Source organism: Etheostoma cragini, chromosome 16, assembly GCF_013103735.1.
Source record: "Etheostoma cragini isolate CJK2018 chromosome 16, CSU_Ecrag_1.0, whole genome shotgun sequence".
Lineage (NCBI taxonomy): Eukaryota > Metazoa > Chordata > Actinopteri > Perciformes > Percidae > Etheostoma > Etheostoma cragini.
In genome coordinates, this window is record NC_048422.1 from 17,933,991 (window position 1) to 17,955,904 (window position 21,914).

Consider the following 21,914-nt stretch of genomic DNA (forward strand, 5'->3'; position numbering starts at 1 on the left):
CAATCTGTCATGGTTGGTAGACCAAATGAAGTACTGCCTTAACTATTAAATAAATAATAAATAGCAGGTGTGAATGCAGGCACCAAACACTAAAAACCTAGTTAGACTGTTACTGAATAGAGGAACGTTCATACTTAAAGTGCTGAGAACAACAGTAACTGTATTTACAGACAGCTGCACAGTAAAATGCCATGTAATGCCTCTTTACAAATGCAGTTTCATACTTAGTCACAGTTTGTAGCATTTTTTTTACAAATGTGTTGAAATAAATAACGCAATACCAACGTGCAGAAATTCCAACAATGCTCAAGTATTTAGAACATATCGTATGTCATCATCATACATGTGCATTTAAATAATTTGAATGGCAATAAAGGGCATAAGACCGAATCTGACTTTCTTACAATAGAAAATGATTGTTCAGGACATAAACTTAGCAAGATTTAAAATGTTAGGAGGCATTTTGAGTGAAAAATAACGGGACTTTCATGGAAAGAAACGGGGTCTGTAGTTTGTAATCCATATACTGCACACTGTAGATCAATGAGTGTGCAAAACCTTCAAATTACATCATCTCCTGTCAGCTGACATACTACTCTCACATCTTAAAAGAAGTGAAAACAAGTAAGCAGATGACAATCTTCTTTTTTAATATCTATTAAAGGTTTGAGAAAAATATAGATCAACTAAAATAAATACAAAACTAAAGATACATTCTAATGCAATTCTGTGAAAGATAGAGCTTTACACAATTTAACACAATAAATACCCTTTATATCTAGACAGAATTAAAGACTTCTTAAATTTGTACAGTAATTACCTTGTCCTTTATCATCTAATTTTACGGAATGTGTTTATCATCAAATACTGAGCAAAAGTCTTAATTTTAGCGTATTTAATTTGAAAAAAAAACAACCAATGAACAAAAATAATGACGTTTCCTGTTTTGTGGTATACTGTGGCATATTTACAATATCACACATCCATACCTAAAAATATGTATGTCAACAGTTACAACTACTCATTTCCATCTAGTAAATTGTTACAGGAAATGGAGAGGCTTAGTGAGGAGATTTATATACGCTTAATTTCCACTGCAAAGCTCCAGAGCTGTACATGATGTACAATAACTTCTACAGCAGATCTGTGTGTTAGTATTGGATAACACTGTACCCTGCGTCCTGCACCGTTGAGTAGATTGAATCATCTGCAATTAAAGCAAAGATCGAACAACAAGGTGGTTAGGTATGAAAAGCAGAAGTGTGCAAAAGCCATCCAGTTGATAATAAAGCCACAAGTTTGACTGAAAATACTTTTTGTTTAAAATACATTGCAAGTATATTTAAGTTGTAAATGTGATAATTATCAATACACAGTAACATGTAACAAAGGTTGGTGAGTGTTCCCATGAAAGCCAAGTATTCAGGTTCAATAAGTAGCATGCTTCTTCAACGACACATCCTAGCAAGCAACACTCAGGCAGTGGTGGAAAAAAGTTCTCCGATCTTTTACTTAAGAAAAAGTAGTAATACCACAGTGTAGTACCAGTACTCTTTTACAAGTAAAAGTCCTGCATTTGACAAATTTACTGAAGTAAAAGGAAAAAAGCATCGACAGCAAAATAAAACTACAGAACCAAAAGTATAGTTGATGCATTAATGTGTTCCTCACTTTAAAAGTGCAGCTGGTAATGGTGTACCTAATTTTAACTACAATATATACTGATGGGTTTAAGTTTAATCTATAATAATATATCTGAATATATTAGTTGATTATATGTTGTATTAATAATCTGACTCTGCAAAGCAACTAAAGTTATCTATGATAGTATATTAGAGCCAGGGGAATGGGGACATATTCTGGGGAAAACACAGAATTTCAGATTCTCGAGTTGTAACATTATGAGAAACAAACCTTGAATATTCTCTGAGATTATAAAGTCAAGAATTTAGTTTTTGATGATTACAATTGCCTCATTCAAATCAGTATGTTGGTTGCTACTGAATAGGCCCAATTTACAGCAATGTCTCTTCAAAGTCCGGCTTTACCACTTTAATCTCAGAACATATCCAAGTTTTTTCTCTGAATATCCACATTTTTAAATTGAACTGTAATTGTAGTGCAGCACTTGAGTAAATGTACTTCAAATAAAAATAAATAAAAAACATTACTATTACACCCTTACTGTCATTTGGATCAGGTAATGGGCCCCTCCTGAAAATTAACAAAACAAGTTAAGTCAGTTAGTGTTCTGAAAAGGTGGTTAAAGAACTGGTTGAAATACTAAATGGAAGCATATGTGGATAAACAGACAGGTGGCAGCCTTTTCTTGTTTACCTGGTGATTGGTGGAGGCAGTCTAGAAGGTGGAGCTACGGACGGAGACCTTTGACCACTGTAGAAGTTCTCATACGTAACTGGACCTGTTAGAGGCATAATGATACTGTTCAAATACTGGCAACTGATAAAACTGTGCATGATTTAGTGTTGTTTGATACCTACTTTCCTATGTATGTGTGCATTCCAACACTAGCTAATATTTAATGACACAGTGTTGTAAAGTAATTTTTTATAACATACTTGGGGGTTTTTCACCGGTCTGCCTGAGGTTTACAAAGTGTTCAATATCTTCCTGGACATCACACTGTTCCAGTGACTTCCTCACTTCCTCATACAGCTGTGCACACACACACACACACACACACACACACACACACACAGGAAAAACAAGTTCAGAGTCCATTTAAGCAATCTCTTTGTATTAGTATATGATTCAGCATATATGTGCAGATGATTTTAAACTTGCATTAACCAAAACTCTGACATATCATCACCTAAATTCTGTTTATAAATCTAGCAGTTACTTAGCAACATTATCATTAATTTAAAGTAACATTTCCACCTGTGTCCACCTGATGTATGTAAGTTCAACATGTACTCTCCTTTTGCTCTGTCTGTAAGCTGTAAACACTGCACTAACATCAATCAAATCAGAGTACCTTATAAAGTTGAAATGTTAAACATGTTTCAAACTGTTCCTTATTTGCTGTACACATTCAGCAGATACAGAGTATCATTTTATGACTGTCATTTGACATCATTTCTTTCAAATGACGATGTAAGTTTGATATTCATTCTCTTGTAGTTCTGTTTTTGGTCTCCACCACCTACTGAGGGAAATATCTGTCTCTTTAGCTGCTAAATGCTACACTATGATAGTTGCAAACTGTGTCTGTCCAATGACTGCTTCACAGCTTAAAGCTATAGTGCATAGTGTCTGTCTCCCCAATGAGGAATTCTAAGTAATGACAACAAAACTGTCGGCGCAGTCACATGATACAAGCCTTCCATGATCGCGCCCCACCCCTCCTCCACACAGTTGCTTGTAGCCAAGGAGAATACAGAGGATTAAAAAAACATGGACTCTTTAAAAGAGGTATCTTATCTTCACTCAATTTTCTGCGTGCGAAAGTTGCATGACGACACTATTTTCTAAACATACCCATACTGAGAAATACAGAGAGAGTTGTGTGTAGCTGATAACCTTAATTAGCTTTGTATCAACTTATTTGGGAATAGCTTGAATATAACGGACATTGATTATTATAAAAAAGTTAGTAAAGTAAAGCTTTAAAAACAAACCATAGATATTTTAAATAACCCACTGCCGTTTAATATTTAATACAGCAGCTTTAGAGTCACTGCAACTGTGGGCCACACCTCATCACTGGTCACACACTGCTGGGAAAGCTGGTTGAGGTGAGTCCAGACTGTGTTTCTCAGAAAGTTAATTCGCTCCATTGCCTGTTTCTCAAACATCTGTAAAGGAAAACATACCAGAAACATTTAGCTCATTTACATGATGTAGTTACATGTGTTTTGAAATCTTACCAAACAGTCTCACCTCACAGGCTTTGACATGTTCCTTCAACCATTCATCTCTGACCTTTCCCACTGTGATCACATTCTGATGGTATAACCTGTCTGCCAATCAAACACATACATTAGTATTTGAATCACTACAATCTTGCATGTGGTGTTTAGTATCATTAGCACTTAAACCATTTTAAAATCAGCCTGGTCTGGTGTGTCAGAATGCAGTCCAGTCCATCCAACTCTAATGCTCCCAGTGCATGATGTGGCAAAGATGTCCTTTTTGCAAACTTACCTGCTTCTTCTGAATTCTGTTTTGCTTGCTGTGCCTTAGAATAGAGCTGAAAGGTGATGAATAAAGAACACATGAGTACAAATTCGTTAACAGTGGGTCTAAGGCTAACAAATGACAAGTAACAAATACAGAAATGACAAGATGAGATGTGCATAAGGTCATATGAACATTCAATTGGTGCCTCTCATAGAGATAAACCCAGTAATTGTTCGAAGACTATTGTGCAGAAGCAATAGTCAAACCTAAATCTGCAAAATAGCACTCATCTGAGTGCCACTAATATATTGGTACATTCTTTTTAAAACTCTGTTTTTTGTTGTTGTTTTTTTAAAATAAATTATTAAAATGCTCTGGAAGTGTTTTAACATAACTTCCTATGTTTAAATAAGCTTTGTAGTGTTGCTATCTTCTTTTATTGGGCCAACATATTAGTATTGGAAAATATTTAGACTATTTAGTCTTTAAAATGCCCTTTGAAAGTTTGCAGAGCTGATCATCAAACCTGAGAAGCTGGAAACCAGTTAATGTTTCACATTTTCACTTTTCTTACATGAACACAAACCAATAATCCTAATGTTAATTAAAAAATGTAGAAAATAAATGTTCAAAGTTTATATTTCCTCATTTGTAATAGCACATTAATCTTTCTTCAGAAAGCTGCATTTCCCTGTAACATTACCTTCTCCATGTGCTTGGTGTTGTTGGTGTTGGTGTTTCGGTTCACGTTCTGATCTGCTTCTTCTTTATCTCGGCACTTCTGCTCATATGTTTTCTTTGACTGGGGACAGCAGTTTGTACTGTTTAACACCACAAATGTTGTAGAAAGTTTAAGAAAGTAAAGGAAAACAGCAGCACTAACAGAGCTGCACTAAGTATGTCTATAGATTCAAGTTTTTCCCCTACCTCGGGCTACTGGCATCCAGTTGTTTTGTTGCCACAATACATTTATATTTTCATTTGGATACTGCACGACAAGTACTTCTTCTTTTGGCAATTATTTTAATATTATTAAAAGAACCTCTGTGATTCAATTACCAAACTGGTCAAAACACTTCCCTCACAAGAGAGGAAGAACAAAGAAGGGATAAGAGGTATTGTCACTGTATTCACAACAAAACTGAAAATCCTGTGACATGAAACAGGAAAGGACTAAAATAGCCTTTGCCACTTTAAGACAAGTACTGTGGCATTGGCTTGGCAGGACTGGCTTGGTCAGGCTGTGTCATTAATTCTTCATGTTACTTAGCTTATGAATAACACATTAAAAGGAAAGTAAACTGAAATGTTCTTAAGGGAAAGTCTGAAAGTGCCCTTGAAGTAATTTATTTCATGTTATTTCATGGTGTAAATAATTAACTTTGATTTTTTTTTACTTACATCCATTGTCTTCTTGAACACCGAGGACTTCTGTTTGTGGAGAGCATCCATCTGTTGTTCTATCTAAAATGACAAGGATGTCTCTAGTCAACAACTTGCAAAGGTAGCGCGGTCACCTCGGTGCATCACAGTGCTGATAAAACCGCCAACCTTTTTCCTCGCTTCTTTTTGTTTTTCTTTGAATTCTTCCAGTTTCTTGGCCTCCTCCCTCATGCTCTGTGCCATTTGTAAGTGTGATAGACTCACATGTTCAGTCTCTGCAAGGGTAAAACATGGTTATATTCTGAGCTACACAGAACACATAGACTCAAACAAAAAGTGAATAATGGTGGGTGAAAGGCGGTGTTATTATGAAAAAAAGAATGTTAGGAACTTACGTAATTTGAAAAAGTCCAGGGATCGTTTTAATGAGCTTAGAAAGTAAAAGAAAAGATCAATACAAAATGTGCATAAGTACACAACTTCATTATATCCATAAGACCCTTTAATATCTACTAAACTTGATGGTCATACTGCCAAAGTAAGAAGAATGATCAAAAACCAGTAGGGATGATCAAGCAATCATTATAAGCGCCCGCAGTTTATTGAAACTTCCCTTTTGAACTTGACCCACAAGGGGGCAGTGTAAAAAGCAGTACAATATCAGAACACCAGGAGAACTTCCTGGCAAGCTAATAATTTAATTAATTAAAATAATGCAACCTAGGCCAGAATAAGTGGCAAAAAATGATAGATTAACCAAGTCAACTTTTAACAGAGGAAATTCCATGCTTTTCAGACTTTTCAAGACCTGCAAAAACTTTCCTCAAGAATTCACACAATTTACTGAACGTAATCATAACGTAAAAAAAGAATGCAGGGCACAATTAATGGTAAGGACAATCAAAATAAAATATAAAATGTTCCCTGTCCCCACCTCACCCATTAATCTTTCTTCCTCTTCAGAAACAGAAACCGCAGAAACAAAGTCACACTGAAAATGCAACTGCTGACAGATTGGTGACTAGACGTGATCACACGGAATCAACATGTCGACACTGACCCGCAAAATGTGACTGAAAAAACAACATTGTTAAGAAATTGCAACAAAATAATGCAATCCTCATTTGATTATTGCCTTGTGAAACCAAATGATCCCACACTTAGAGAATAGACTAGTTTCCCCCTCTATTTCTGCATCCAAACTAACAATAATGTTAGTCCTGCAGTGACACGCTCATTCATTTCATTTTCTGAGGCTCGCTCTAAATAGATCGTCAAACACATAATAACAGCATCTCAACAGAGGTTGCTTACTTCATCTCATTGTGTCCACACACTTTCTTGGACAAACCAAGAAGATCTTTCGCGTACTTTTCTTCAATTGATGCCCTAAAAAGAAAAAAAAGAAACTAATGAGCCCAGCATACAGACAAACGTACAAAGAAAGAAAGAGAACAAACAGAGCAAGCCTTTGTTTGATATATTGCATAATAATATACATGTCATCAGCGATAGGCAATGCTTTAATATTATTTTTGCACATATACACACAACTTGGTTATCACTGGTTATCGACCTTTGGACATTTTAAAGTGATATTTCACAGCTGGAAAGATGAATACTTATTAAATTGGGTCATTTATGTAATAGAAGTTGGTGCCTTCTAGAAAATGTATTTTTAGCTCATGTGGATGAAAGACAACAACTTCAAGTGCAGGTGCTTTGCTTCCCTAAAAGTCCGCTCCCAACACACGTCTACTGAAAACCGATTTAATACAACTCAAGTCAAATGTGTTTTATTATTATAATTATTATTATCATTTCAACCATGTACACAAAATAATGTTCCACCGTGGCTCAAGTAATGTTACACATTCAAAATATATGAAATCAACATTATATAAAAACGACAGACAAAACAGGCTACATTTAGTAAAGTAAAGCTAACGCAGTGGTTAGCGCTTGGTGTAATCACATTAAACACAGCCTTGAATTTGCATGCAATGTAGAATGTTGAAGTATCCCTTTAAGAAATGGACTTCTTGACAGATATGGATTCATAATAGTACTACATTTGTATTCAAATACATGAACTACATGGCATTACACAAGTACAGGTGGAAATGTAAGCATTTACCAACTGCACATGTATGTTGTAGTAAATGTAATGCATTCATAGAAAGGCAGGAGAACAAGGATACCCGGAAATAACTATTGGGACTAATTCCAGTTCTAATCATGTAAATTCCTTATCTTTTTATTGACTCTGAATAAACAAAGAACTCCACAGAAACTGAAATGAGTTGAAATACAGAATACACAACAAGGGCTTTCTTCGTAACTGCAAATGTCCGTGTACTTTTTGGTTCAAATGTATCCATGCGTATTGATATGCATACTTTTCCACAAATACACCTCAATTAATTTCTATAATTGTCTTACATCACACCAGATAATGCTTCAAGCATGTGTCCAGTTGATTTTTTGTGGGTGTGTGTTACAGTATTTTGGAAACTCTTGTATCTTGTGTGTTTTAAAAATTCAGTTATGTTATGATGTAGTATCCCCTTTTAGTTTTATCCTTAGCTGCATGTTTTATTACACTTGTAGTGTAATCCAAGCGTATAAAATGTATGCCACTGGCTACTAAGAGATAGAAGGCAAATGAATTATCAACCAAAGAAGGAGGAAATGAAAATGCAAATGTCAAACTTGATATGACTGGATTATAAAATGTATCCATATGATGCTTCCACAATACATTATTGGTTATGAAAGGCGGAGAGCTACAGTTCTGTAAGTCATAAACCCGTTTCCTGTTCCTCTTTTACGAATAATTATTTCCACTGGTCTACTGCAATGTATTAGTGTGCAGGAATACATGCTGGTTTGCCTGCAGATTCAATCTGAAAGTAGGAAAATTATTTTTTCTTATTTTTTTTTAAAGATTATGTGTTTGGTTGGGTGACCTTTATTTGGATGGGACAGCTTAGACTTGAAAGGGGAGCGAGAGGGGGCAGCTAAGGGCGGCAGGTCCCAGTCAAACCTGAGGCTGCTGTGTCAAGGAGTAATCCTCTAAATATGGCTGCCTGCTCTACCAGGGGATCTGTAGGAAGTGTGTGAAAATGTGCATTTGGAGAAAGTCTTTCTGTTTCTGTCCTTTATTACTGTCATTGCAGGTTTGATTTGATCAAACATTGACCGATTGTAGGTTATTGCAAGCAAATGATTTGTCACTAATACTAATCCTGTTTCCTTGAATTGGCAGAAGGCTGCACCACTAAAAAAAGTGTTACAATTAACACAACAGAGTGCCAAAGTCATGCCTTTCTACTTCCTGGTCCTATGCTTAAAAACAATATAAAGGGGAGTGAACGTGGAGAGGCAAATATTTTTTTGATCCCGTTTGACTTGAGCCATGGATTACAAATATGATGTTTTTTTATGACAACTTAAAACATATAACCAAAGAAAGTCTCAGTTTATTGTTCAATTGTTGAAATATAAGAATACTTCATAAGAAAGACTACACACTTCAGTGTCGCGTGGATGACGTCTCGCTGAAGCTAAGACGTCCGTGTGTATCCTACCGGGGATGTAACGTTACTAAAATAAGCAGCGGATCATGCTTGTTCTTTTGCTTGTCCTCTGAAAACACTTCACTAGATAAAACACATCTGGTAAGATAACGTTACATGTGTTGTGGAACAGAGCTGGCGTGAGGTAACGTAAATTGTGTAAGACGAGAGATGTAGTTCACTGAGCGGTTTCACACAAAACTAAGTGGTACTATGACGAACCTACGGCTAACTGAGACTTTCTTTGGTCTTTTAAATTTACGAACATCTTATCCACTGGAAGGATCATGACTTTGGCTCTCTATATTACAAAGCAACCATATATACCATACATATGCTCTTTCACTCATGTGTTATCTTATTGCCAACAAGTCTCCTTAATGATTTCTGCTGTATCTGAGTGAGCACTCTTAGGTAACTTCAGCCTCACAAAGAGACATTTAATCCTATTTCATTGTGGTCTTTGATTGCTCTATGTCCACCTACTACACTTGAAATGTTCTTTTGTCTTATACTTGATAATTTACTCCACCCTTCTCACTGACAAAACCATATTCATAGCATGGCATCTACAGTATTTGTTCTTCCGCTTTCTTTCGTAATTGTAACACCCATCTCTTCATCTGGTTTTGTAAAAACCATGCAAATGCCAAGTTAAGCTATAAAACGTTTTAATTCACTCCTGAACAAAAGTTGTGATTCTGACTAAACCAACAGGGCCTATGGTTTTGTTACCTGTTTGTCTCTGAAGCCTTAACTTATACTGTGCCTATCCAGCTTGCTTCAATTTAATTACATGATAACAACTAGTATAGCTGGCCAGTAATTTAGAGCTAGAGTGCAATCTTGTCAAACTGGCCTAGAGAAGAACTAACATACAAACTCATATTTTGGATCATAACTGTACATACATGACCACCTACTTCAAGTATTCAAAGTAATCTAGCAGTTTATAATATGTATTCCTTTGCACTATTTGTATATGTTTACAATATCCAGAACATCCAGGTCATTGTTGCTTTTTATATTTATGTATACGCTCATATTTTCCACCTACTTGTATGTATATAATAGTTCTATGTTAATTTTGAACTATCTGTTCAGCTTTATTGCCCTTGTTTTATTTTTAGTCTATTGCTATCTCCCTGTAAATTGTTCAGTGTGTGTGTGTGTGTGTGTGTGTGTGTGTGTGTGTGTGTGTGTGTGTGTGTGTGTGTGTGTGTGTGCATGCGTGCATGTGTGTTTGTGTTTATATTGAGAGCAATTTAAAACCAGATTCAAATTCCTTATATAAAGCTTATGTAAAGCTGATTCTGATATAGATCATGGCATTACCTGGCCTTCATGAAGTCCTCCACCTCCTTGCATGTCCTCTTGCCATCATTGAGATACTGGATGAGAGTATCGTAGCCACCAGTGCTGGTCAGGTCAGAGTTCTGTCAATAACATGGACAATATTTAATTATGTTCATCTTCTTTGGTTTTAGAAATTGTAGTACAGTTGAGGTTATTTGTTTAGAATATACAGTATGTCTAGTTCAGACCTCAGGTCTAGCTGCTATTATCCCACTCAACTACCACTGCCTGAATTCTCACAATGAAGTTTCCCAAGACAACGCTACATGCAGACATAAATAAACACTTTGACACAGAGATGTAAATTGATGTTTTGAATTGTACTTCTCCATGATTTAGGTAAGCCGAGGGTAATAGCCTATAATTATCCCCACCAGATAGATGTCAAAATCAGCGGGTTATTGACTTTCTTCTTTTTCTTTTATTTATAAAAGATATGAAGCCATGTCTTACTTAACTGTATTACTAATTCAACAATACAAGAGTATATGAAGTACATTTACTTTTTAATAAAGCAAGTGGTGGAATGTAACTTACAACTTTTACTTAGTACTTAGTAGTACTGTACTTATTTGAGGTACTTCCTCTACTTGAGTATTTTCATTACTACTTTATACTTTTACTTCACACATTTCATGGGGAATAGTGTACTTTTTATTCCACTACATTAGATCTGACAGATATAGTTATTAGATACTTTTCAGGTTTATATTTGACATCCAAAACATATGATCTGTTTATTAAATATTGATGCATTACTATAGACTGAACTACCAACAGTATATAAAGTAGATTAAAATGTGTGCCACCTCAACCAACTACAATACAATGTAATGCAATTTACATTAGTAATGCACCATTCATAATAATCCGATAAAATAATATAAAACAGTGTAGTAAAGGTTAGTATTTTTACTTAAGTAAAGTATCTAAATACTTCTTCCACCACTGAATGTGTAAATCACCAGCTGGGAACCGTAACCTTTGATGAGGTCCAACTACAGTGAAACAGAGAAATTAGCTGCAAGTTACTTACTTAGCTAAACACATCCTCGCACACAAGGCAGCTTTACGTTTTTTTCAACTAAACTTGTTTATATTATTAAAAATAATAATTATTAAATAAACTCAACACAGCACTAGGAACTCACCCAGAAGAAATCCTTGAAATGGAGATTTTTCATAACTGTTAAATGAACAGGCGAGCAGCGCAGCGACGGGTCTGTTAGCTGACTCAAAGTGTGTGAACTAACATGTCACTGTGTGGTTGTTAAAGCAACAGTGACGCATGCGCAGTGATGAAATTGAAGCTAAACGTTCTGCCCATAGATATAAAACAGACAGAACAATTAGGATTCTATTCATATCTATGGTTCTGTGTCTCCCAACGTCAGCTAACACCTTATATCTATCGAGACTTCAACTGAAAAAAGGCATGGATAAATAAGAAAAAAAGTTTCTCAATAATTTGAAAAAGGTGTAATTCAAAATGCATAGAACACACCCTGTAAAGCATATTCTGCATTTAAACTAAATATTACATGAACTATTCCTGTGCTTTCCGAGGTCTAAACAACGATAGTTACTATTTTGTATTCAAGGAAATATTTTAATTACTTATTATTATTAATATTATTGTTAGTATTATTATTATTGTTATTATTATTATTGTTGTTATTATTATTATTATTATTATTATTATTTTTATTTTAAACTTTATCTAGGAATTTATATTTCAAACAATTGAGTTGACAAGACTGTATTTTTAATTAAACTATTTTAGAGTTCTCACACTGAGTTTGAGTGTGCTACCATCTGGTGATTAATGGAGGTATGTACACAAAATATAATAGAATGGAATATGCTCAAGGGTGAATAAGTATTTAAATGATTTACTCAAGTAAAAGTACCAATCCCAAACTATAGAGCTACTCCATTACAAGTACTGCATTGAAAATGTGCCTCAACCAAAAGACATTTTTTTGTTTTTTAGACTTAATATGCAAATGTTATTATTGGTATAGCGTGTATTGCCTGTAGTGGCTCCTTTATGTTTTTTTGTTTTTGCAATTTGATTCTGAAAGTGTCATTGAAAACTTTAATACACAATCTTTTTCATTAAATATTTTATGCCCTTAAAGGAGCCGTGTGCCTATATAATTTACATGTTACCCACTCACATCAGGAACATGCCAGTTCAAAATAACCTTTCAAATCTGTTAAGTGTAAAACTTAAAAAAACTTTTAGTTTTAACGTTTTAAAATTTGTTTTTTTCATTCTCCCATAAACACACACACACACACACACGCACATGCACACGCACACGCATGCTTAGCTGACCCGCTGTCACAGAGTCGAGGAGGCCTGAGATAACGTATTCCCAGACTTCTAACACAAGACATTTCCCTTACAACAACATAGTTTGTTTACACACTGTATATTGCTCACATGTACATTACGTAGGTACAGTAACTCTGATAAGCATGTTTGTAGTACTTTTATTTTGAAAACACCCTCTTTCTTTGTCTCTTTTCCCAGTACCTTCACGGTGTGACAATAAAAAAGAAAACCTGTGAGGACAAGACGTTTTACAACGCTGTTATCAGCGGTGAGGTCTGCGCCTTCCATGTTATCATTATGCCCTTTAGAAGAACTATGTGCTTAAGTGCAGTTTTCTTGTACTTGAGTATTTTCATTTTCTTCTACTCCGCTACTTTATTATATTGGAAAAAATTAACTTTTTATTCCACAACATGTATCTGACAGCTCATAGTTATTGGTCACTTTTCAAGCTATTTTTACATACATTTATACACACTGTAAACTTATGAAGCACATGCAATGTTAAAGATTAAACCAGTGGTTCACAATCTTTTTTTGGTTTGTGACACCTCACACAAAAATAATACTTTGTGCTTCTTGTTGCATTTCAGATGTCGTTGGCAGTAAAATGCACGTATGCATCAGTATTACCAACATTGCAAAACTTAAATATCAGTTACAGTGGCCATGTTTCTGCAGAAAAAAAATACTTTTGATACTTTTTAGGTACATTTGATTTACATTCTGATAATTCTTTTGTATTTGTCCTTGTAAAGGAGTAATGGTACATTTACTTGAGGGATGTGATCTGAATATCACTTTATTTCCCTCACATTTTGATGAATAATTTCTGTTTAAGTTTTTGTTCCTTTCCCAACTTTCAGTTGTACTTCACTTCTCCTTACATAGAAGTAAGTTATGTTACTGTTATTCAGCCACCAGTGCTCAGATCACCTGACTGAAATTCCCTGGGTACTTCCCTAGTTCTACAGACAGGAAGAGATTGAGGCAAGCTTCAACATGTTCATGATGCATGCGCTGAGCAGAGTATTGAGACTTTATGACGTATCCTTTTTTGAAGAGAATCATACAAGTTTGAGTAATTTGCAATGCATTTCCTCACTACAACATACCCTTCCCCAGCAGTATATGTAGTATATGTATACATATAGTTATAAATTACAACCCTTAAAGGTAGCTCATGCTGTATTCAAGTCACCACTCTGGTGTGTGTAACTTAATTAGAGGCTGTGCTGGTTCCATGAAATGCCTCTTTGATGTTGACTGAATGCAGTCAATGAAAGTTGCCCTCTGTGATGTTGTTCTAATTTTCTACAGTTGTATTATAGCCTTTTTAAATGTAAAATAAACACTGTCTATTGCTCGCATGCCATGGTGGTTCATTTGAATATCTAGTGTTTCTGTTTATATGATTTCTAGAAGTGACACTACATTCTAAACAACAACCACTGTGTCTAAATGTCTCATCGCTATCAGCTAATTACAAATGTTGTTGTACATTGAAATCCTTTTCACACAATAAATCTTTATGGTGGGATCACATACGCATGAGCTTGTTCTTTAAATTCAGCCCTGTTGTGTTGAACTCATGCTTCATATGACGCATTGACACACACACAAGTTGTTTTACATTCTATACAAAGTTACTTACCCCATTCAATACCTTGTATATTTTTAATGTATGTTTAATTAATCTTCTAAAATGGACAAATTACTTCATCATATTATTTTTTACATGTGCTCACATCAGCATGTTTGTTGATCAAAACTATTACAAACACCAACAGTCTGGCAAAAGCAAAACAGGTATGTGTTATTGTGTTATGTACTACAGTAGTGGAACAGGTACATGTTTGTGCAATACTACTGATTAAAGGAGACGCCTCATAACACTATGGAGAAGTTACAAAAGTAGGAGGAACTTGGCCATAGCTGACGGGGATTCCTCGGCCATAAATGTGCGTCACCCAGCAGTATTTAAGCCCTGCCCGCTATCAATAGTTTAAACCTGTTCCTTCTTGTCAAGCCACAACTGCACAGCTTTGTAAGCACCGAGGGGAAAGAAAAACTGAATCTTTAAAGCTTCTCTTCTCATTTCTGAACAGGCAGAAGAAGCACTCTAAAAATGGAGAGCCACGGTGAGTGTCTAAGATTTGATTAAGCCTAACCTTGTTTTAATGAAGCTTCATTGATTTATACATGTGTTAGATCATGAATACTCAATCTATGCGTCTTTTGCCCACAGATCTCGCAGTCACAATTAATGCCTGCGCATATCAGCTACGTCAAGTTGGAGATGGACTTCACTGGAGATACAAACTGCTGGAAATACTGATCAAGAACTATGAGACTGTTTCTAAAATCAAGTGAGACATGTTCGTCAAAGTACATGAAAGAGGAATTGGATTTTGCTTAACTGGATAGCATTCAGAGCAAAAGCTGAAGAGTCTTGGATACGGACTCATCACTGGAGGCTAAATGGGGGCCCTCAAGTGGGATGTAAGCTCCTGGAAATACCCTGATGAAGACATGGACACATGTTTAAAAAAAAAAAAGGGATGCTGTTGATCCACCGATTCAGAGCCATGGGTGACTGGAACCAAAGTGGACTATCTGAATGGAAGTTATCTGCTGAAAGATGCTGATTATTATCACATGTATAGGCTACATACTTCTGTAAACATGGACATGTGTGAATGTTATGCTCGATCAGCCTGTCACATGTATGATAACTGAAGAATTGAGATGTAGTTACTTATCAACTCAAGACTTCTTTGTAAATGGGAGGTAATTAATGGGTTTCTTATTAAAGATTCATATTCAATAAGTCTAGAATCTGGTTGTGTGTTTTATAGTGGTGAATGCCAGTGAATATAAGACAATTTAAAGGAATAGTTGGCATTTTAGCAAATATGCTTATTTGCTTTCCGGCTGTGAGTTAGATGGGAAGATACTAGTGAATACAGATTTTTCCTAAAATATCAAACAATTCCTTTAGCAAAACTCAGGAAATAATCCAAAGCACTTTCACTTGATAAATCAAAAAGCCTTCATTGTTATGGCTTAGTCATCTGAAAACCCCTAAAGGAGTCAATCCTGTTGATTCCCTAATGAAGGCTTGTGTGCCAAAACACGTCAGAGTTGTTTTTTAAGGTTTAAGATGACTAAGCCATAACAATAGAGGCTTTTTGATTCTTCCAGTTAGAGTAATTTTGATTTTTCCTGAGTTTTGCTATATATGATTGTCCCATCCAAAGAGCACCTTAAACAAACAAGTTGAGTCCCGGAAACGCTCCTCTAGACATTTTTATTCCTCTAATCTGTAGATTATTTCTCCAATTAATCCTTTAGTGATAAATATTCGTCATAACTTCCCAAATCTGAAGGTAATGTCTTTGCCAATTAACAGTCAAAAGCCTAAACATATTCAGTTTACAGTGATATATAAAGCAGCAAATCCTCATATTAAAAAAAACACAAGGCTGCAACTTTTGCTTAAATTACTTACACAAGTAAACAATTATCAAAATTGCTACTTTTCAGTCAATTGGCTAATCCATTATTTCATGAATCTGATAAAGCTGCATCATCCTAAGCACCTTACATTATTTGTACAACTGTGTATGATCTTTAATGGGACTATTTAACAGATGGAATGGGAGAAAAACTAAATCAAACAGATAAGAATAAAAACAACAGCAAAACAGTGCTAAATTCAGGCACTTAAAGGATCCTTACTTTATTTTGTGTGGTAATACAAAAGCATACAGAATTATAGAGGATAGGAGAGAAGATCCCTTTCATTGAATTCCATTAGATCATACACGTAAAATCACTAATTACATACAAGCCTTTTCTCTTTAGCTACATCCACAAGTATCCAAGCCCTCCACCAATAGCATGCATGGTATCTTTGCTCTAAATAAATCTCAGCAGTTCTTCATACCTATTGGTATTTTGTTGGTATAAAAAAAAAAAGACAGAACTAGAAGTATGCCGTAAAACAATAGGTAATGTAACTTCACACGGAGATCACACTCAGACGTTAGAATGTTTACAGTCGTCCATTTATATTGAAATAGAAGCATTCCCAGATCTGCACTGAATCATCACTGGAAACCGATTTTATTCCAAGATTAGATTGAATATTGTTTTTTTGAATGTTTTTGTTTCAGTTGTTGTTGTTTCAGTCTTCAGACGACTCATCTGGGGTCCAAGTAAACTAACCATCATCTGCATGTAGGAAAAAAATATAACATGCCCCGCATGGGCCTATCAGACAGAAATACACCTAAGTATGACATGACATACAAACAGAGATACAACGTATGATTGACACTTTAAAAAAAAAAAGTCGGTTCATAACACACTGTCTCATTACTTCTGTTTGGTATGTAGTGAATCCTCAGGTTGTGCGGTTATCAGATTTTATAGAGGCAATCTCTTTAGTGTAAAGTAGTTCTAAGAAAAACTGTTTACTGCCAAGATTCTAGATTAGTGGTAAACTCCAGCAGAGATGTTGCTTCTGAATCTTTACTGCTGATGAGCATCTTAAAAGGAAATGCCATTTACACATTGTTGTCTTAAGATAGGGGCAAATATCTCTGGGACATTTCAAAACCTAAATAAAACCAAAACTACCTCCATGAGTAGACACCACTAATGATAAATGAGAATGTTTTTAAAAAAATAATTTGGGTGAACCGACCCTTTAACATTTTCGGAACTGAACTCTTGTGTAGGCTGTTTACTGCGATCCAAATCACAAGGGATTTGATCGCCGTTTGTTTTTAGATCTCAATTCCCACTTAAAAATAGGAGCAGATTTTTTTTTACATGTCCAGAGGAATGATTTTAAAGTATTCGTAAAGATCAATAGTCATAGACAAAATAAGTGAGATCTTTTCTCTTTTTTCTCCAAGCATCGATTAGCAACATAAATAGAAATGGAAGACTAGTCTCATTCTAAGAACACAGAATGGAGCCATTGCAACTAAAAGACAGTTTAATTAGACTCAAAGTATAATTCTTCATATAGGTCAGAAGCTATGAGGGCCAAATTACCCGGCTCGCTCGTAATTATGCGGGCAATCAAGTGTTTGTGTCCTCCATTATTCCTCAAAATGCAATGACGAAGAAAGCAGGACATTTTATGAAATTTAATGAGAAGACAAAGTGACTCAGTAAAACGTTCAGGTAGTCTATTCTAACAGTAACCCTAAAGCATGTACTCCCGCCACAAGTGGGAATGAATAGGGGGAAGCAGTAAACCTGCATGAGTGCAAAGAGCATCAGTAGCAGTGTGACTTGCTATCCTTTATCCTTGCATAAGCATGTGGGAGAGTATGGAGACAAGACCAGGATTTGATTCTGGCCCGATCTTGTGGTAATGTAGAGATGATGTTTTCATAGCGAAGAAGGTAAACTTGGCCCCAGTCAAAATCTTCATATTCACCATGACTACTGCTGCTACCTGCTCTGTTCTTTTCCGATGTCATCTAACATTAACAGTAACCCATCTGTTCGTAGTGTTGACAAGCATATCCAGCCTTGCAGCAGCAGATAATATACCTTATTGTGTGAAAGTAGCCAGTCTTTTTTCATTAAGGGACTGTTCCAACCAACCAAATGTTATTTGGTGAAGCCCACCACCAATTAGACTGCAATGGGTTAATATGGACTGCCACCAAAAATGTCATCCGGAACAGATGTACAAAAAGGCTCCCCAACCAAAAAAGATTGTCTCATTAAAGTGAAGTCTGTCTCAATAAGTGAAGTCCTTCAACCAATTAAATAACAAAGACCATAGCCAGATCTTCCAGTCCCTCGTACAGGTGTTTTCATTTAGTAAATGCAGCCACAACAGCCCACATAAGTTCGTTGACGTTGGGCTTTGTGCTCTCTTTCTCCGGCTCCAGCTCCAGCAGAGTGTGGACTCTCTTCATGGCTAGGTCGTACTGGTCGTCTTGAAGTGGGGCAAAGGCATTCTCAAGAACGTCGGATGAGTGGGCCAGAAGGATCAGGGCCAGTACACGCTTGTCCATGCGGTGGGGATCGTTGACCCACTTCTCCAAAACGGACTCCTGGACCTTCTTAACGAGGCGCTGTAGGCAATTGTATTATGTGTTTAATGCCGTCACATGCATTACATACTGTACATTCAACTAGGTGAAAGAACTAGAATAACAGCTTTCCATTTCTACACTTGAGTTTTTAAACAAACGTTATATAATGCATTGATTATTGCTACCCGATGGCGATGTTACAGTATATATTGTCAAAATCATTCAAAATGTCAACTGTATATATTTTTCTGTATAGTTTCTATCGCAATGTCAAACTGCGATACAGCAATTTATGCGTCACTTGGACAACGCTTTACATTCTGAGCCTTGCTAGTTATGTTCATTTTGCACTCAAAATTATAATAAAGTGAGAAAATATTCATTCCTTTGTCGTGTATTTAATTTACACAGGAGTATACAAAATTAGGCTCTACCGTGTGGTTATTTCATATAGACTATTTATTTATTTATTGAATTACTCGAAAACATCCTATATGATGATGTATATCATTATTGAGACCTAACATAACCTATATATCGGGATAGAAAATGTTTTGCCATATTGCCAAGCCCTATTACCGATCTTTATACCCTAAGCTACCTAAGCAGGTATGTATTCTGTAGCATACAAAACATGCACTTTAATTTTAATTGGACTTTAGCAGTATCCAATGTAGTTGGTACAATGCAAGTGCAGGTCAAACCTGCAAGCAGTTAAGCTGAACTGTGACTGTTACCCCCACTCTCATAAAAGCAGAATGCTTGCATCCGAGCATAAAACACTGTGTATGGCATGAAGTCTTTACCTCTCAGTCAAGAGTCTCCAATGACACTAATTTCAGCCATTGTAATTCCATTACTTGTAAAGCTTTATCAACTTGACTACACAACAAAAGAGTCCCTGAACATCCACACACCTTACCTGTTTTATGGTGTTGTTAGTGAGCGGATGTGTGGTCATGTCAAAAAGCAAGAAGTTCTGTTTCTCTGTGGTGAGGACACCTTTCTCTACCAGGTTTTTTGCCAGACGTTCTCTAACGTTTCTCAGCTGGTAGTGCAGCTTCAGGGGATTCCAGGTTTCTCCTAATGAACAGCATGAGATCCATTATGGAAACACACTGACACAGTCAATGTCATTTTTCTTTTTATATCTGAAGTGTCTCAAATTGGCTAATTTTTAAATTGTAAATGTTGCTGCTTCCAGCTTTTTATTAAATTTGTTTTGGTGTTGTTTATGACAATCCCTATAAACTATGACATTATCATTGGACATTTCTTTTTCAAATGATGCACAATTTGAATCATGAATCAATCTCGTTGCACAGGTATTGCACGTGTATAATGACAATAAAGACATTCTATTCTATGGTATACTGACAACTCAGACATAACACCAGATTATTGACAACTTGGACATAACACCAGATTATTGGAAGGTTTGGTTAGCAAACTTGATATGTTTTATCTCACCACTCAGCAGCTCTATCCAGCTCTGGACAGTCTCTGGAGGCTGGGTTTCTTTGATGTGCTTCAAGGCCTCGTCCAGTAGCACATCTCCTGTTGGGGCATCTGACTTGCAGATCACCTTTGCAAACAAAAGGAGACATATGTCAACAAAAAAGGAGACATATGTGAACAAGAATTACGTTAAGGATGATGTTAATCAGTCTCAGTTACACCTACACACTCACATGCGTGAACAGGAACCACTACACGCACACTCTGATACAGTGTGTGCTTTTCTACAGAAGAAATTAATCCCTCTGCTCACTGAAATAACATTGAAGGGTATCAAGTGTCTTGTACCATATAACAACATCTTGACAGGGTAGGCAGAACACAGGCTTGTGCTTCACTTTTCTTTGAACACCTGTTACATCACCAATAGTTCTCACCTTCCTCGAGAGCAGGCTTTTCCTCCTCACACCGCAGGCCTCCAGCTGTAACCTCCCTCTGAGGGCCAGCTCGACCAGCATACACCCGCGAAGGCCGGAGGAAATGCAGTCGTTCCAGAAAGACGTGTAGCCCTGGGTGGAGGAGGGAAAAACGTCGAAGTATAGTGCTTGTTTACTTAGCTGACGTGTATCTGGTAAGAGTACTTCCAGGTTGAAAAGTAGTCACGTCGCTGCTGGCAAGTAGTCAAGAAAACTGTCCAGGTAACGCAAACTACGTGGAGAGTAAGTCACTTAACGTTGGATAATTGTTTTCGTTTAGCAAATCGTCTTACGAGCAACACCATAATGCAGCAATAAAATAAGATAACGTCAGATATGTGTACGGCGCATTTGGTTAAACACAAGATACTTGACATACATTTATGCTAACCACATGAAACAGCCATACCCGGACACTTGCAACTACCAATCTGGGAGACATTAACTATCTCACCGCTGTTAACTTTGTTGACATTTGCAAACACCAATGGTGACGCAACGTAAACATTGTGTTAGCAATTGTTGGGTGAACTAACGATAACGTTAGCTAGCCTTGGTGACGGATTAAAGACAGCGCTCACCTCTCGATCCTTGAGGCCCAATAGCAACACCTCCTCCATCAGTGTGAGCCTTGTTTCCTTCGAGTCCCCCTTGTCGTCGTCCTCCTCTTCCTCGCGGCGCGCCTCGTCCTCCTCTCCGTCGGACTCCCTGTCGACGGCGGCGCTGCGAATGGCCTCGGTCCTCCGCTGGACGAGGCCCGAGGTTCTCTGCGTGACAGTCGAGGCCATAGCTGGTGCTGCAAAACGATCAAATCCGAAGAAAAGCGCCTACCTCGACCAGCCAGAAAGCCACGCAGCATGTAACCTGAATGTTAAAGGTGAGAACGGTGAAACGGTCGACCGATTGTATAAACACTGCCGTTGACGTTAAGCTCAGCTTGGGATTCCTGCTTCGGCTCTACCCACTTCCTGATCCAACATGGTGGCAGTGACGTAGACTTTGGGCTGAACCATAGACTGTACGGTCTATAGGCTGACCAGTGAACGCATCTCTCCTGTTGCCTTCAAGTGCTATTGGAAATACTGTAAATCGGACAGTTAACAGTTATGAC

The 21,914-nt window shown here is 36.6% G+C and overlaps 2 protein-coding genes and 1 long non-coding RNA gene across 3 annotated transcripts; 1 reads left to right on the plus strand and 2 right to left on the minus strand.

Moving 5' to 3' along the window:
* Window positions 1-143: 143 nt before the first annotated feature.
* pstpip2 (proline-serine-threonine phosphatase interacting protein 2) lies at window positions 144-11,730 on the minus strand. Its single transcript, XM_034896575.1, has 14 exons — window positions 11,612-11,730; window positions 10,440-10,540; window positions 6,841-6,915; window positions 5,922-5,956; window positions 5,695-5,801; window positions 5,545-5,607; window positions 4,847-4,945; window positions 4,168-4,213; window positions 3,904-3,983; window positions 3,720-3,818; window positions 2,580-2,676; window positions 2,338-2,422; window positions 2,186-2,214; window positions 144-1,207 (listed from the first exon to the last, which is right to left on the minus strand). The coding sequence occupies exons 1-14, from the start codon at window positions 11,642-11,644 to the stop codon at window positions 1,152-1,154; spliced, it is 1,005 nt and encodes a 334-aa protein (XP_034752466.1). The 5' UTR covers window positions 11,645-11,730; the 3' UTR covers window positions 144-1,151.
* Window positions 11,731-14,804: 3,074 nt separating this feature from the next.
* Window positions 14,805-16,001, plus strand: LOC117959429. Its single transcript, XR_004659934.1, has 2 exons — window positions 14,805-14,942; window positions 15,050-16,001. It is a non-coding gene; the product is annotated as an uncharacterized LOC117959429 (long non-coding RNA).
* Window positions 16,002-16,514: 513 nt separating this feature from the next.
* On the minus strand, window positions 16,515-21,803 carry LOC117959427 (Golgi phosphoprotein 3-like). The gene is made up of 5 exons (XM_034896576.1): window positions 21,385-21,803; window positions 20,765-20,896; window positions 20,340-20,454; window positions 19,792-19,952; window positions 16,515-18,908 (listed from the first exon to the last, which is right to left on the minus strand). The coding sequence occupies exons 1-5, from the start codon at window positions 21,589-21,591 to the stop codon at window positions 18,645-18,647; spliced, it is 879 nt and encodes a 292-aa protein (XP_034752467.1). The 5' UTR covers window positions 21,592-21,803; the 3' UTR covers window positions 16,515-18,644.
* Window positions 21,804-21,914: the final 111 nt, after the last annotated feature.

Excerpts from the sequence above, each read along its gene's own strand:
- pstpip2 (XM_034896575.1), bottom strand. The coding sequence starts at position 11,644 with ATGAAAAATCTCCATTTCAAGGATTTCTTCTGG. Across the intron at positions 6,916-10,439 it reads GAGGACTTCATGAAGGCCAG|GGCATCAATTGAAGAAAAGT; the intron begins GTAATGCCATGA and ends TTTTCTTTTTAG. Across the intron at positions 2,215-2,337 it reads CTGCCTCCACCAATCACCAG|GAGGGGCCCATTACCTGATC; the intron begins GTAAACAAGAAA and ends GTTAATTTTCAG.
- LOC117959427 (XM_034896576.1), bottom strand. The coding sequence starts at position 21,591 with ATGGCCTCGACTGTCACGCAGAGAACCTCGGGCCTCGTCCAGCGGAGG. Across the intron at positions 19,953-20,339 it reads CTGGATAGAGCTGCTGAGTG|GAGAAACCTGGAATCCCCTG; the intron begins GTGAGATAAAAC and ends GCTGTTCATTAG. Across the intron at positions 18,909-19,791 it reads CTAACAACACCATAAAACAG|CGCCTCGTTAAGAAGGTCCA; the intron begins GTAAGGTGTGTG and ends AATTGCCTACAG.